General features: G+C 36.9%; 1 protein-coding gene across 1 annotated transcript; it reads left to right on the top strand.

Moving 5' to 3' along the window:
- Window positions 1-883: 883 nt before the first annotated feature.
- Window positions 884-5,032, top strand: LOC104118474 (protein argonaute 7). The gene is made up of 3 exons (XM_009629707.4): window positions 884-1,509; window positions 2,088-3,309; window positions 3,410-5,032. Exons 1-3 carry the CDS (start codon window positions 1,194-1,196, stop codon window positions 4,863-4,865), a joined length of 2,994 nt encoding a protein of 997 aa, XP_009628002.1. The 5' UTR covers window positions 884-1,193; the 3' UTR covers window positions 4,866-5,032.
- The last annotated feature ends 13,352 nt before the right edge of the window (window positions 5,033-18,384 follow it).

The raw sequence follows: 18,384 nt of genomic DNA, 5'->3' as shown, positions 1-18,384 counted from the left end.
TACCCACTAAAGAATTTAATCAAGTTTTATCATCTTGTTTAATCTTATCTTATCATTATAGAGGGGTTAAATCATAAAACAATTTGATGAACAAAATCACGCCAAAATTGGAGGCTAAATTGTCTCATATGCTGATTACTTCTCTTTCTATTGTATAATCATTTTCAAGGCCTGCAATTATCTTCGAGACATATTGTATGAGCACTAAACTTATCGCATTATCACATTTAATCAATGGAAAGACGACGACAATTATGTCGATAAGCACAATGTTTTTATTTTTCTTATACTCTCCGGTCCATAATAAGTAATATTTTGATCTGTTTATTTTGGTCCAAAATAAGTATCTTTTTATATAATCAAGAAGAAATTAATTTTATTATTTCAAAATTTGACCTTATTTACATATCCCAATGTGTCAAGTTAACAATATGCAAGTTTTAATTAAGGGTGATTTAGTCATATACTTTTTTTTTTCTAAAAGTTAATATTTTTTAAGGAAGGTGTCAAATACCAAAAAATAACTTATTATGAACGGAGAGAATATTAATTAAATGTTGATTGGGAATCTAATTGAGTGATGGATTAAAAGCGTTGTTATATGTTGATTAAGTAACAAAAAATGAATGTGGAGTGAAATTATAACATTTTTCTTTTTCCCACTTCATTTGACTAGGTGAAATTCAACCATTGAAAGAAAAAGGGCAAAAAATGCTGAACACTTTACTACGTTACAGTACTGAACTGAGAGTCAAAAGGAACACCAAAAGTATATTCATTCATTACACTAATACCATAACACTATACACAAAGATTGCATAGTTCCAAGAAATCATAATAGATATATACCCTTCTTTAGTAGTGTTTGTGTACCTTATTTTTTTCCTCCTTTTCCCCTTTGTATGAAATTTTACCTGCATCACACTCTCATTCCGAACTTCACTCGGGAAACCACATGAACTAAATTCCAACTTCCTCACCCCCACCCCCTACACCCTACCTTACCCTATTCATCCTCCACCCCACCCCCTTTTCTCTCTGCAATAACTACTGTTCTGCTTCCTTACTGGTACTTATTATCAACAGAAGTATTTCATTATTCCAATATCTCAGTTTCCTTGTCCTCTCTCTCTCTCTCATGCAAAGAAGCCTTTTTGCTCATATCTTGTTCTTTTTGCTCATTTCTTGAAGTTATGGAAGAAACTGAAGAGTCAAATAATAAAAGCAAGAAATGCAACTCTAAACCAAGAAGTGTGAAAGGGTGTGCTAATAATAATAATAATCCTCATAATAATAGTAATAATAATCGGTATATTGCTTTTGGTTTTCGTAGTAATCAGAATCAATACCAAACTTACCCAGCTCTACTTCCTCTGCCTCCTACAATACCTCTGCAAGTGGCTGTTGCTCCACCTTTCCCTCAAAATCACAACTTTACATCAAGAACCCTTTTGCAGAATCAGCCATTTCTTGCCACCCCTTCTGATTCCCAAGTCCAAAACTTTACAGGTAAATTCACCTTCTTTCAAGCCCCTTTTCAGTTTATGAATTCTTTCAGTATCAAGTGGAAGAAAAAAAAAATATCAGATTTTTCTGCAGAAAGTGGAAGTGTTGGAGCATAATTAGACTTTTTATTACAGTATTATATGCCAAAGCATGAAAAAGAATAGCTCTCTGTTAATTCTTTATTGGTGGAGTTTTACTTTTTTCTTACTTTGTTCTGTTTTGTTCAAAGTTTATTGCCAAGAGTTGAATCCATTCTTTGGTTAGTATTAAAGGAGCAATTCATTACATTAACATTCTGCTTCTTATCTTTTCCTTTTTTGATGTCACTCACTAAACAGAATAATAGTTGAAAAGATCAGTTTTTTTCTGCAGAAAGTAGAAGGATTTGAGCCTATTTAGACTTCTTATTTACAGTAATATATGCAAAAGCATGAAAACAAGTAGCCTTCTCTTCTTTATTAGTATTACCTTTTTAGCATGTTCTGTTTTGTGCACAGTTTATTGCCAAGAGTGAAGCTTTCTTTTGACATTAGCAGTGTGCTTTACATCTTTCTGTCTTTTGATGTTTACTCATTAAACAGCCTCAAAGGTGCTGCAAAGGCAAAATGATGTGTCCAAACAGAAGGATTTATTGAGGGTCAAGGCTACTACCAGTCCAGAATCTTTTGTGGTGGCAAGAAGACCTGATTCTGGTGGCGTTGAAGGAAAAGTAATCTCTCTTCTGGCTAATCATTTCCTTGTCAAATTTGATCCTTCACAGAAGATTTTCCACTATGATGTTGAAATTTCACCTCATCCATCTAAGGAAGTTGCTAGGCTAATCAAACAAAAACTTGTAGAGGAACATTCTGTTGTGTTATCAGGTGCTCTTCCTGTTTATGATGGTGGAAGAACTATATATAGCCCTATAGAATTTCAAAATAATAAGATTGAATGTTACATTAGCCTACCAATTCCTAGTAGTGGCAACAAGTCTATGGTCAAGTTACAAAAAGAGGGACAGCAGATTAAGATTTTTCGCGTTAACATTAAACTGATATCTAAATTTGATGGGAAAGAACTAAGTAGCTACTTGAATAAAGAAGGGGATGGTTGGAGTCCACTTCCTCAGGAATATCTTCATGCATTAGATGTTATGTTGCGCGAAAGTCCGACAGAGAAGTGTATAACAGCAGGGAGATCATTTTATTCGAGTTATATGGGAGGAGAAAAAGATATTGGTGGCGGAGCGGTGGCGTTAAGGGGGTTCTTTCAGAGTCTTAGACCAACACAACAAGGGCTTGCTCTCAATGTTGATTTCTCAGTGACTGCTTTCCATGAGAGTATTGGAGTGATCCCTTACTTGGAGAAGCGCCTCGACTTTCTCCGCGACATTTCTCAGAGGAAAACAAAAGGCTTGATAGATGAAGAGAAGAAAGAGGTAGAGAAAGCATTAAAGAACATAAGGGTGTTTGTTTGTCACAGAGAGACGGTTCAGAGATATCGTATTTGTAGCTTAACTGAGGAAGTTACAGAAAACCTCTGCTTTCAGGATAGGGATGGTAAAATTCTAAGAATAGTAAACTACTTCAAGGATCATTATAACTATGACATACAATATAGGAACTTGCCGTGCTTGCAGATTAGCAGAAGTAAACCTTGTTATCTTCCTATGGAACTTTGTATGATTTGTGAAGGACAGAAGTTTCTTGGGAAGCTTTCTGATGATCAGACTGCAAGAATACTCAAAATGGGATGTCAAAGGCCAAGGGAAAGAAAGGCGATTATAGATGGAGTCGTGACAGGATCGGTTGGACCAACAAGGTAATTTCTGCCGTTGCTGCCGCATGTTACTTCCTTTTGTATTGCTTATATTTTTCTTTTTGATAGTGCCTTAGTATCAGATTGGTTCTTTTCTTGACAGTGGAAATCACGCTAGGGACTTCAAGCTCCAAATTTCAAGAGAAATGACTCAATTGTATGGTAGAATTCTTCAGCCTCCTAAGCTTAAACTAGGCGACCGCGGTCTGGTTAGAGATCTTATTCCTTCCCGTCATGATAGACAGTGGAATCTTCTGGACAGCCATGTATTCGAAGGTACTCGAGTTGAGAGATGGGCGCTAATGAGTTTTGGTGGAACCTCTGATCAGAAGTCCAACATACCAAAATTCATAAACCAGTTATGTCAAAGGTGTGAGCAATTGGGCATTTTCCTTAACAAGAATACAGTGCTTAACCCCCAGTTTGAACCCATGCATTTGCTCAACAATGTAAAACACCTAGAAACCAAACTCAAGAAGCTGCATAGAGCTTCATTTAACAATCTCCAACTTGTTATTTGTGTGATGGAGAGAAAACACAAAGGATACGCCGACTTGAAAAGAATCGCTGAGACAAACATCGGGGTTGTAACCCAATGCTGTTTGTACCCAAACCTTGGCAAACATAGCTCACAGTTTTTAGCAAATTTGGCTCTCAAGATCAATGCCAAAGTTGGGGGATGCACAGTTGCATTGTACAACTCATTTCCTTCTCAAATACCACGGCTCTTCAAACACGATGGTCCGGCTATTTTTATGGGTGCGGACGTGACTCATCCGCATCCGCTTGATGATTCTAGCCCCTCGGTTGCTGCTGTAGTTGGTAGTGTGAATTGGCCAGCAGCCAACAAGTATGTCTCAAGAATGAGGTCCCAAACACATAGGCAGGAGATTATTCAAGATCTCAGCACAATGCTCGGGGAGATTCTTGATGATTTCTACGAGGAGCTACTAAAACTCCCCGAGCGAATAATCTTCTTCAGGGATGGAGTAAGTGAAACTCAGTTCTTGAAAGTACTTAAAGAGGAGCTACAGGCTATTCGTGTAGCATGTTCGAGATTTCCAGGTTACAAACCTCCCATTACTTTCGTGGTCGTTCAAAAGAGGCATCATACTCGGCTATTTCCATGTGAACTTGATCCGTCGTCAACTAGAAACCAGTTCTTTAATGAAAACATCGCACCAGGTACAGTTGTAGATAGTGTGATCACACATCCAAGAGAATTTGACTTCTATCTCTGCAGCCATTGGGGTGTAAAAGGAACAAGCAGGCCAATTCATTACCATGTTTTATGGGATGAAAACCAGTTCACTTCTGATGAACTACAAAAGTTGGTTTACAACCTTTGCTACACATTTGTGAGATGCACCAAGCCTATTTCACTGGTGCCTCCAGCTTACTATGCCCATCTTGCTGCATACAGAGGTAGACTGTATCTCGAGCGTTCGGACTCGGCTACTCTAACAAGAAGTTCTAACATCTCTCGACCTGCACCACCAAAGACAACTCCTTTGCCTAAACTCACTGAGAATATTAAAAAGCTTATGTTTTACTGTTGAAATTATGGCAACTGCACATAGTTCTTTCTAGCTAATCTTCTTTATTGACAGTTTAGTAGTTTGATCTAATGTAATTTTTATACAGTAGATCTTTGTAGCTAGATGACTGTTTAACAGTTTGATCTCAAGTTAATTGCTATGCCGGTTAAATAATCGAATCTTCCAAATATATTATTGAAGCTAATTCCAGAAAGTTTTACTAGAATTGGTCAGGAGATTTGGCTTTGTAGTTCATTTCAATTGTTATTTCAGCTACATGACCCTTCTCAAATAATAACACTAGAGATTTGTAAATAAAACACGAGATATTTGTATGGTCATTTTCTTCTAGTATTCAAATTATAATATGTTTCATTCATTTCTCTAACAAGGCCACATCTAGGGTCAGTTATGCCTGGTTTTAACTTACACATTATATAAATAAAAATAAATGAATTAGAATTAGATAAATGTTTCTGAACTAGCCCTTAACTCAAAATTTATTACGTCTAAATTATATATGTTGCTATGCAATATTATACAAACTTTAGGATCACTGTATGGACGTTGGACTATCTAACCGAATTATTTAATGCTTTCCTTAGACATGCAACTTTAGAACATGAATTGTCACGTAAAGGAATAAACTATAACCTTTAAGCTGATAGATAAAAGGAGGGCCTAACCTAAGAATATACGACCTACACATACTACAACGATAGGTCACATTAAAGATTGAAAAATAGAGCAGTATATAGGAATTAGGATCTAGGGGTAATAGGGAAAAATAATAAAGAAAACTTAGAAAAGCTGGGGAAATTCTTGGTAGGATGTTAGAGATAAATCAGAATAAAATATTGTCTAAAAGCTGAAGGTATATACACTGCCAATTAATGTAATCTCTGATTTTGTCAGAGGTGTTCTGCATTTATGCATGATAATTAAATTAGAGAGATGAGAATTACAATAAGAACAAAAAAAATCTTTTACTGATTAAAACTTTTATTTTTCTCTTAATCTCAAGTTTTTAAAATCATAAGATTTAATATTACACAAAAATGTTAGACATATATAACATTATAGAATTCTAAAATCTTTCTTTCTTTCTCGAACTTCTTTCTCAATTAAAAAAAAATCCTCTTATCACCACCAATATTAAGGCAAACGGGGAAGGGAAAAAAAGAAAGAAAAGAAAATGCTGACTGTTGCAAGAAATGTACAGTACAGAGCAGAGAGAAAAGGCATACTATACTGTCAGTGGAAAAGAATAAATGAACAGAGAAAAGGTTGGCTATTTCCTTCACAGTTAGACAGAGAGAGTGAAAGGGGGTGGGAAAGAAACAAAACAAAAAGCTAAGAAAAGATAGGATTCGAAGTAAAAGGCACAAAGGGTCTGACTTTCGACTTCCCTTTTTGTCTTTGTTATTTTTTCTTCTTTTCTCTTTCTTTCTACTTGTAACAGTGCATTCATGTGTTTCTGATCTGTTAATATAGTAACACCTTCTCTCTCTTGCCCACAAGCTTACTTTTTCTGTGACTTGAAAGTACTGCACAATGACTACAGGAAGGTAACGAGAGCGATTTTGACAGTTGGTGGGGATTTTACATTCACAGTATGCCAGGACCATTATTTTTCGAGTCCGAAATCAAATTGTGATTCTTTTGGACTCAAATGACATAAATAAATAAAAATTGTGTACCATTTTATATATATCGCGATGAATAATTGCGTTATATATAAAATGTGGCCTCACCAATAATTCATCTGCACTTAACTGACCCATCAATAATTCATATGGGTATAATGCATATTATGTATGCGTTATACATCAATTAATTGTACCCACAGACTGATTTTTTTCTTATTTAAGGAATTTCAGAATTTGGTAAAAATCTATTCAGGATCCTTCAAGTCTTCCGAAATATTTGTTCGTTAAGTTATTTTGCATTTTGTCATAATGTCCGAAGAGCAAAAAATTAGGGTTTCATTACATTGGGAGGGGGAGGGGAGGGGGTGAGGTTGTGGCGGAGAATAACTCAGTACGTTATAGTTGTTCTCCATAGTGTCATGTTAAGTTGCCACTTATAATGGAGTACGATAGATTGGTATCGTTGTTATGTAAAAAAATGAGTGTGAGCAAACGTTCGGTGAATATTAAAGTACCAGAAGATATCTGTATTCTGTTACTCCGCAAGGGGTTGCTTGTTATGCTGAGTTTAACATCAAAGACGATGGAACTCTGACAGATTTTTTGAGGACTTCAGATGAACACCGGGAACTTCTTGTGATAAAAATGCTGGAAATGTACGTCAAGGCTGAAGACGTTCGCAATAATGAGGTTATGCAAAATAGGAATATCCCTCAATCATCGTGTTATTTTTTTGGAGCAGTTTTATCCGAACAGGTTCCAGGTAAAAGAGTTTGGCCAGATCTAAACTTATCTCCACGGACGAATGTGGAGCGAGGACATAATTTCTCCCCAAGTTTACATAATCCACAAGCCGAGTGGTAAACTTTAATTTTCTTTTATGTTACGATATTTATTTTTATGTATTGAATTTGTATTAACACTCATATATTCCACAGGGGGTACCAGCCAGATATGAATTTTACAAGTTGTGAACCAACAGACAGTTGGAATATACCTAGTTTTGGTGTATTGGATCATGGTGGTCCATCGGGGAGTCATCATGAACAGAAAAATGTGCATCATGGAATATTAACACATTATGATTTGTAAGTGAATTGATAAAGTTTATATTTAATGTTTGGATGAATTTGAGAAACTCATTATTTTATTGGTTGTGCAGTGAAAACGAGCAACTTGAAGATCCTGTCCTTACTCAATTGCCCCAAAACGACATATTTAGTCGGGATCTGCCAGATGCGCAGAGTCAGGAAGATGATAGTGATTATGACAACAATACTGATGAGTCTGGAGATGACATACCCTTCCCTGATGAGGGTGATGATGATGAGGACGAGAATGATGAACCTGATTTGACGAGGGAGCATGTACCACCTCCCGTTAGACCGAGAGTGTACGAGTCCCATGTACCGTTTCATTCAAGGGAGATTCCCTACCTTGATCAGTTGCCAAGTATGCCGTATGTCGATGCCCTCACAAGGGATCTTGACGAAATTCGAACAGCAATATGGGATAAATATAGAGCAACAATGCTGTCAAAAGGCATGCTTTTTGTTGATAAAGCGCGCCTAAGCAGGGCGGTGCAAATGTACAACATAAAAGAGTGTCGTGAGATCGTGGTTCATGAGTCATCTCCGAAAGTATACAAGGTTATTTGTCGTAGATGGTTTCAAGGTTGTAATTGGATGCTGCGTGCGAGAAAGTTGAAAACAAATATGTGGATTGTGGAGAAATACATTGGCACCCACAATTGTGAAATGGACACATTCAGTGGGAATCATTTTAACTTGAATATTGACTTGATTTCTCTTGTCTTGATTCCACACATTGAAGCGTCCATAAGGTATAAGATTAAAGAGTATATAACATCTGTCCACCACGTATATGGATGTACCATTACCAAAAGAAAGGTATTTCTCGGGTGTAAACGTGCGTTTGAAATTATTTATGGTAACTGGGATAAGTTATTTGCCGCTCTACCAAGGTACATGACTGCATTGCAGCACTTTAACCCCGGGACTGTTGTTGAATGGAAGCTTGAGTGGAGTCTGAAAATACTAGAATACATATTCAGATATGTGTTCTGGGCATTTAAACCAACCATTGATGGTTTTGTACATTGTGGGCCAGTAATATCCATAGACGTCACTCAGGTCTATGGAAAGTATGATATTAAGTTGTTGATCGTTGTTGCAGTAGATGCTATGGAAGTATATTTCCCCAAGAATTTGATATTTGTGCCAATGAAAGCCAAGAGACGTGTTTTGAACCACTTGAAGGAGCACGTTGTCAGACAACGTTCAAGTATTTGTCTAATATATGATCGGCATGGCGATATTTTAAGTTATGTACAGAATTTGCGTGCATGGACGGAACCATATACCTACCACCATTACTGTGTTAGGCACTTGAAGGCCAACTTCCAGAGGGCTTATCCGAACAAGAACTTGCATGATTTAATGTGAATGGCTGTAACAGATCACCAAGAGTGTAAATTCAGGAGGCGAATGGAATTGATTAGGCAGGAAGACCCAGAAGCCTATCGTTGGTTGATGCGACATGAGTTTGACAAGTGGACTTTGCATGCGGATGGTGGTAGAAGATAGAGAATTCTGACTACAAATGTGTCAGAGTCTTTCAATGGGTTATTAAAGTCTGCACGTGGATTGCATGTCACTGCCATGGTGTAGATGTCATTCAAGCAGATGGCAGAGAGGTTTGTTGAAAGATCTAGAGGTGTATCGTCATTGATGGAAATGGATGTTGAATTTATACCACAACAAATGAAACGATTTGAGAAATATAGGAAGCGAGCACAATGGAGGTACATCACAATTGCGGGAATAATACACACACCGTCAATGAAGCTAGAAGATTATGCTCATGTGGAAAATGGTTAATCTATCACTTGCCATTCTCACATGCCATGAAGTGCTTTCAACATACAGGTTTCGCGGTAACAAGGTACGTTGATAAAGAATATAGTGTTGTTGCATACTTAAACACCCATAGTGGACAATTGCAGTCAGTGGGTGCTGAGCATTATTGGCCGCCAGAACCATTTAAAATGGTTTGTAACAAGGATTATGTGCATCAACGAAAAGTGCAAAAAAGAACGTGTATACAGAACCAAATGGATGTTGGTGATACCCTTTATGCACGTAAATATGGTTTGCACAACATTTTCGCAGGTGCGAACAAATGATCGCTTATGCAGTGTCGCTTCTACGACCAATAACCCGCTCCTATGGAGACCACTGCTATCCCACATCTCGCACCTGTGGATCATTAACCATTTCTGCGACAACGCAGGTGCGATGTCCCTTTCGCTTCTGCGAAGCACTTAACCATCTTTCCTTCCCGCTCTTGCACAATTATTCCCGTATCTATGCTCCTGTAGATGCGCGTAATTCCCCACATCCATGACATCACGCCCCCAGCTTGAACTTTCGCTTCTGCGCCTCCTCGCCCGTATTTGCGGCTCCGCACCTGTGTCAAAAGTTCCGCAGGTGCGGTCACACCAGGTATCAGAATTCTCAGCAATGCTAACATGAATTCGAAACACGCCCAAGCTCCTCGGAACCCCGCCCGAACATACCAACAACAACAACAACAACAACAATAATCCAGTATAATCCCACTAGTGGGGTCTAGGGAGGGTAGTGTGTACGCAGACCTTACCCCTACCCTGGGATAGAGAGGCTGTTTCCAATAGACCCTCGGCATCCTTCCCTCCAAGAACTCCCCACCTTGCTCTTGGGATGACTCGAACTCATAACCTCTTGGTTGGAAGTGGAGGGTGCTTACCATCAGAGCAACCCACCTTGTCTCGGACATAACACGGACCTACTCGAGACCTCAAATCACACATAACACCATAAAAATCATGAATCGCATCTCAAATCAAATTAAATAAACTTTTGAACTTTCAACTTTCAAAACTCGTGCCGAACCATGTAAAATCAACTTAGAATGACCTCAAATTTCGCACACAAGTTTTAAATGACATAACGGACCTATTCCAACTCCCGTAACCAAAATTCGAACCCGATATCATCATAGTCAACTTTCGGTCAAACTTATGAACATTCCAAAACTCTAAATTGTCAACTTTCGCCAATTAACGCCAAAACCTTCAAGGAACATCCATATGCAAATCTGGGCATATGACCAAGTCTAAAATTATCAACTAGGACCTAACGGAACCATCGAAACTCCAATCCGGGGTCAAATATGCAAAAGTCAAACTTGGTCAACTTTTCCAACTCAAAGCTTCTAACATAAGAATCCTTCTTTCGAATCGATCCCGAATCACTTGAAAACCAAAACTAACGATTGACACAAGTCATAATTCGTCATATGAAGCTACTCAAGACTTCAAACAACTGAACGGAATGCAAATGCTCAAAATGATCGGTCGGGTCGTTACATCCTCCTCAATTTAAACATACGTCCGTCCTCGAACGTGCCAAGAGTCGTCCCAAGGCCATCAAATCACTGTGTAACCTTACCATGCACATACTCGGGGGTGATCCCATGTCACCCCGATCCATATAAGCCTGCCAACACAACCTAACTGGAGGTCCTTAATTCGACCTTAGTCCATAAACCTTAGAACCCAATTTCCAACACCTGAAATTCATTAAAAGACCCAAATCTCGTATCCACACACTGTATAAGTTTGAACAGGCTTTGTCAAGCCATAACCGTAACCCAAGATGTAATCACATGGTACACCACATAACTTAGATGCTCACAGCAATAACTGCTGACCACCATAGCTGCCCAAAAGCCAACCTAGTACTGGTAGTAAACCTCATATCAAATAAAACCTCGTTCAAAATCTTCGTAAACTACCGATGATGAAAGAGACAAGCAGAATCTCTTAACCACTCATCTGATCAATATGCCAAGAAGCTCACTCGTCCGACCAGGGCCATTGCCCAAATTCTTAGCGAAAATATGGTATCATGCTTCCAAACATTCCTTATCCCAATACGATAGTACAAATCTCAGATCCAGAAATCTCATATCCGCCAATACAAGCAGCCCAACCGGCAAGTCATACCAGAAGCCACATGGAGTCCCACACAATGCGGTCCGTACACCAAATAAGTAATAATTCAGACATGACAAATAATAGCAAGAAAGTTAAATAAGAAGACTACTAAGCAAGTTAAGCAAGCAGGGAAATTTTAACATTTTTCTATGAACTATTTTCAAACAAGTAAAAGTAAGACGCACAAAATAAGCATAAGAAGTTACATCTCATCACAGTACAGTTGCGGGACGCAACCCAATCCAATCCTATCAATCAACATAAAGGTACCCCTCGAGCCATAATGCTCGGTCTCACTGATCACATGTGCATCAACATCAAACACAATAGAGTGCACAAATATAACTTGTGGAAGATGATTAGGCACAAACAATACTGAGAAAAACAAGCACAACTATGGTGCAATAAGCAATTCAACATCACGAGGGCCATCTCGCCCATAACGCCATAGGGCCTAAATGGAATTACAATATGCGTGCGAAAAATCATGTAATCCTCACAACCCGTCATAATATAAGAGAGAAACACATAACATAGACCAAGGCGCGAATAACATCCATTCCACCCGATGATATACCTGTAGTAACAGCTGCGCAAGAGCAAGTAAATCCGATCTGATACAAAATACACATTCTCATTAGGCTCACAAATAATTCCCAAACCAAATTCCGATCATTCTTAAACATGTAAATAACCTTCCAAAAGTCCATAGCAACCTTTCCATAACACCCTTAACCGTTTCTCTAGCGATGTTGGGACTGCTGGTTTTCCCAGAAAGAAAGGGACGAATCAACATCAACCTGTTGCCCTTGGTTTTGGCAAGTTTTTGGGTAAATTTGCAAGTCACCCTTGTTCCCATGATATTGGCAGAGATATTTCGGGCACTGTCGGCATGATCGAGAGGATATGATTTCTTTAGAGGCTGCAACTTGCTACTCCAGATATGGGCCACAAAATATATTTTTTAGAGGGAAGCAACCGTTGACTATGTTTTCATCAGTAACATGATCCACAACCATAATGAAAGGATAAGGCTTTGGACTACACCGCATGGCTAGGAGGAATGGCAGTAAATATTGACCCAACTGAGATTCCATAACTTTCATAGTGTGAGAAATGTACTCAAGATGTCAAATTAAATGGCACGACAACATCCTTAGTGCATTTATCTTATCCTCACTAAATATTAGTATAACAGTACCAACCAGGTGAAAGAATGCCAATAACAGTAATGACAAAGTGAGAAATATACATGTAGTAATTAACGAACAAGGCAATACATATGGACAACAGTAACAAACTAGGTAGAAGGCATAGAAGTAATGACGACAATTAGGAAAGAAGAACATAAATTTCACTAACTAACATGGTAGAAGACCTAGATGTAGATATAACAACAACAATAAAAATATGATATTTGGAAGTTAAATAGATAGAAGGCATGAACAACACAACAACAATTGAGATAGAGGACAAAGACAAAATAACATCGACAAGTCACATAGAAAACATAGGTGTAACAATAACAGCTCAAGGTAAAGGCATGGATGAATATACAAGGAAAAGATATCACAACATAATGCATGTCCCTCGTCCTCGCCTGCACAGAAACACCATTCGTTCCATGAACACATGATAATATAAAAACACGATAATGTAAATGAAATGGCACGGCATCATCCTTCGTACTTTTACTCTCATCCTCACATGATAATGTAAATAAAAATATGATAATATAAATAAAATGGTACGGGATCACCCTTCGTATTTTTACCCTCATCCTCACATGATAATGTAAATGAAATGGCACGGTATGTCCCTTCGTGCTTTTACTCTCATCCTCACAAGATAATGTAAATAAAATGGCACGACATCACCCTTCGTGTTTTTATGCTCATCCTCACATGATAAAGTAAATGAAATGGCACGGCATCACCCTTCGTGATTTACACTCTTCCTTACATGATAATGTAAATGCAATGGCACAACATCACCATTTGTGCTTTACACTCTTCCTCACCAAGCATATGTATATCAATGACAAGCAAGGTAGGAAGCACGAACAACATTAAGGAGAGTGATTAAATAAATATTCCAAATGAACATCAATCACAACGTTCAAGCCAATAACAATTCAATAAACCTCAAGGACTTTATTGTCCAAGTATTTCAAGAAGTCTTAAAAATGATCTTCAACTCAAGTGTAGAATCCAATCTCAAAAATAACGGTCGTAGCTATGTATTAGTGATTAAGCATAGCGATGACTAACTTAAACACATTAATATTCTCACAAAAATCCGTCAAATGTGAACCAAGTTATTATAAGCTAAATCTTGGTTTCTTGCATATAATTTCATATTCTTAGTAATCTAGAAGTCAAGTAAGACATGAAACAAGTAGGTCATGTAATTCTACAAGGCACAATTAATCGTATAATTTAGAGTATGATTAACCCTGGCACATGCATATACGCTCGTCACCTCATATATAAATCACCCCTGCATGTAGCAAATAATGGCAATTAGTAGAAAATTTTTTTCCAACAAAGTTAGCAAGGCACTTACCTCAAACAAGTCAATTCGATACACTAAAAGCAGCATCCCGCTTAAATCATCCTCCGAACGACTCAAAACTAGCCAAAAGTAACTCAAAATCATCAAATAATGCCATAGGAAGAAAACCACATCTCGCACCTGCGGACCACTAAACGCTTCTGTGACAACGTAGGTGCGATGTCCCTTTCGCTTCTGTGAAGCACTTAACCACCTTGCCTTCCCGCTCTTGCGTAATTATTCCCGTAGATGCGCTTAATTCCCCGCATCTCCGACATCACGCCCGCATCTTGACCTTTCGCTTCTGCACCTCCTCTCCCGCATTTGCGGCTCCGCATATGCCAAAGGTTCCGCAGGTGCGGTCACACCAGGTATCAGAATTCTCAGCAATGCTAAAATGAATATGAAATGGTCATAATCAATCCAAAATACGTCCGGGCTCCTCGGGACCCCACCCGAACATACCAACAAGTCTCAAAATATAACATGGACCTACTCGAGACCTCAAATTACACATAATACTATCAAAATCACGAATAACATCTCAAATCGAACTAAATGAACTTTGAAACTTTCAATTTTCAAAAGTCGTGCCGAACCATGTCGAATCAACTCGAATGACCTCAAATTTTGCACACAAGTTTCAAATGACATAACGAGCCTATTCCAACTCCTGGAACCAAAATTCTAACTTTATATCATCAAAGTCAACTTCCGATCAAACTTATGAATATTCCAAAACTCTAGATTGTCAACTTTCGCCAATTAATGCCAAAACCTTCAAGGAATATCCAAATGCAAATCCGGGCATACACCCACGTATAAAATCACCATCCGTACCTAACGGAACCATCAAAACTCCGATCCGGGGTCAAATACGTAAAAGTCAAACTTGGTCAACTCTTCTAACTCAAAGCTACTAACATGAGAATCCTTCTTTCGAATTGATCCTGAATTACCTGAAAATCAAAACCAACGATTGACACAAGTCATAATACGTTATATGAAGCTACTCAAGAATTCAAACAACCGTACGGAATGCAAATACTCAAAATGACCGGTCGGGTCATTACAGATTGTTAACCCACATTGAGCGTATATAAAAATAATATTACAATTGCAATAGAATAAGAAATTTAACCAAATACAAGATAAAATTATCTTATATTTTATCTTAGGAATGTTCTCTCTTATTCTTATTACCAAACAACCCTTAAGAGGTGGTGAGAGATGGACATAATTCCGTGATTGTTACTCAAATAGCCGGTCAGATTCAATGTTTACATTTTCTAGCAGACATAAATAGATTAATTATACATGATTATACATATATTATATATGAATTATGTAAATATTATATATCTATCGGTTATTTTTAGTGAGAAATTAGGTAGATGGCTATTTGAGTTAAATCTTCCATAATTCCTCTGTTTTTGGAAGAAGAAGCGTATGAGGAGGTTGAAGAGGAAGCGCCGAAAGATGAGGCAGAGATCTAAGTAAAAGCCTATTCCGCACGCCTCAGCATTCTTAGGTTTTGGCGTATTTACTTTGCCTTAGGTTATTGTGTCTTTTTGTTTCCTTTTTCAGAACTTTGCAGTTAATTTCTCTAGTGTTATTGTGCTGATGGCACCTAATGTATTTCTGCTTTTGAGGTGTATTGAATTAAGTGGTGCAAATTAGCAGAGAGCATTTTACACTGTTAGTAAATTTAAGTGGTGCAAATTCTATTAGTTAAGCCAAATGCCTAATAAAAATTTGAATTATGATTTTTTGACTATTGAACTGTCCCCTGGGATCGATGTGCAACTGCAACTTTATCAACTTGTTCGATACATGTCTATTTTACACTAAGGAAATTCTTCCACTTGGATTAGTTTTAGTTTTTTGTCTCTTACATATCATGCTTTAAACTTTTAAGTTTTAAATTTGTCAAAATCGGTTATAATAATGCAATTAATCAAATTAAACAAGATTAAACCGTGCTAGCTTCTTATGATATCCAAGCATTTGGTCAAGTGGATGCTATGTAACAACTAATTCTCAACAAATAATTCAGTGATGATATTGTTCAACTGCATTAAGTATGCAGTGTAATTTCACAAATGAAGTCTATGAAGAATAATATATAAACAGATCTTACCCTTATTTTATGTAGGCAGAGAAGTTATTTTTGATAAACCCTCTGTTAGGAAGTAATAGTCACATCCACCTAAGTTATTTTATGCATAGGTCAAAGAGAAGTGGATGATTGAAATACTATGTTTGTCATGAATAGCCAGCCTTAAATGCAAAATGGAACTGTTTTCTGTTGAATTTAACATTTACAACAGTAGTGGTACCAGGTGATGCAGTAAGGTTGCTGTCGGTGAGTACAGTTACGGGCCCCTTTTAGTCACAATCCAACCAGGAGCGGCCCATTATGATATGATGTTCTGTTTGTTCTATTTGGTGTCGCATCAGTCCATTTTTGTTCAGTGCAGTCCAATCCTAATAGTACAACTTTTGTCAGTTCAAAGCCCAGAAACAGGTATGGGTCGTATGTGTGGACCAGTCCTGGGTTTGGTGAAAATCGCGTCTTATGTAGTGTATGTATATCAAATGGACATGTTAGAGGACATTGTAAGATCAGTATACTGGCAAAGCATGACAGTCCAGTTGGCCTGGAATCAAGACTTTTACATTGTAAAGTGATTTTTACCGTGCTAGAAACCTATTTATCACCTTTATTTAGGTTTCTTATTAATTACTTTATATATCTATATTTACAAATTATATGCAAAATTATAAAAAAAAAAAATTCAAGATCCCTTAATTTTAGCCTGTCAGTTACACGACACCCACCCCAATTTCCAATTACTCCCCTTACATTTAAGATTCTATTTCTTTTCCAAAGAATGTCAAAATATTTTCTCTCTTTCTTAATAATTACGCAAAATCTCTTTTTTATTTTTATACCTTCTTCTTCCCCCCCCCCCCCCCCCCCACAAAATTTTCGATTCTTTTCATTTTTCCAAAGGTTTTCAAACCCAATTGCTCTCTTTCTTACTAATCGCCCAAAATCTCTATTTTTATTGATACAATGCAGCTGAAATTTGGACTATTGCTCTAGAATCAAGCCACGGGTAACTTTTGAATCTTGCTTTCTTTCTTTCTAAAAATTTTATTGTATGTGACTTGTATATGATACATCAATACCCAAAACAATACTTGATACAATATTAATACAATTATAATATGATTATATAGATTTTTAGTGTAAAGTTGTGCTTGAAACTTGAAGAAGATGAAGATCATAATTGTATTACAATTTTTCAGAAATGTATCGCGATTGTATTATAATTGTATATGTTTCATAATTGTTGAAGGAATTGTATTACAAATGTATGATAATTGTATATTCATTATATATTGTTACGAGCAGTTGTGAGTTCGTGATGAATTTCACATTTTGTATCATAAATATATGATAATTGTATATTAATTTATTAGTATTGTATAAGATATTATTTTGTGTATTAATGTACCATATACAAGTTAGATAAAATTGTGATACAACTATGATACAATTATGTTTTAGGCATTGATTTATCTGAAACAATTCAAATACAATTACGATAGAATTATCATTCAATTATAATACAATTCTTGAATATTTCTTCATTTTCAGTGTTGTCCAGTCTCCCAGCAAAAAATGATGCAATTGACGAATTTTTTAATAATATAAAATTTTCGGCAATGGTGGGAAGAGAGAAGATGGAGATTCTAGGCGTAGATTAAGGGATTTTGATGTAAAATAAAGGAGAAAAAAGAGGAGAGGAAAAAAAAAGGGAAGGATATAATTGAATCCCTTAATTGAAGGCACTAATAATGGGGTGGGGAACAATATATACAATTTGTAAGAAAAACTAAGATACTTATTAAAAACTACAAAACATAAAAAACATAAGTAAATAAATTTCTAATATGGTATAGCTAGGTAAAAATATCTTGTGTAAATAGGGAGATTTGAATGAATAGGCTATTTGGTAACGCTATTTAACTTTTGACCCGTTTTAGAAAGTTGTACGAAAATAGTCTCCGGACCGAAGTTGGACTTTAATTAATGGAGGATCACTCGTCTTGCCACAATTCATGGCGAATCAGTAGTTTAGTACAAGTCCTGATGAATCACCAAGAAGTTTAGTACAAATCGTGTCGTAACATATGAACAAGTTATACACAATTCTTGGCAGATAACCAAAAATTTCTGAGAAATTTCACATATTTTTTCTTCAAAATC

This window comes from Nicotiana tomentosiformis, chromosome 11, assembly GCF_000390325.3.
Source record: "Nicotiana tomentosiformis chromosome 11, ASM39032v3, whole genome shotgun sequence".
In the NCBI taxonomy this organism is placed as follows: Eukaryota; Viridiplantae; Streptophyta; class Magnoliopsida; order Solanales; family Solanaceae; genus Nicotiana; species Nicotiana tomentosiformis.
The sequence above is the reverse complement of the archived record's forward strand: the minus strand, read 5'-3'. Positions and strand labels throughout refer to the sequence as shown.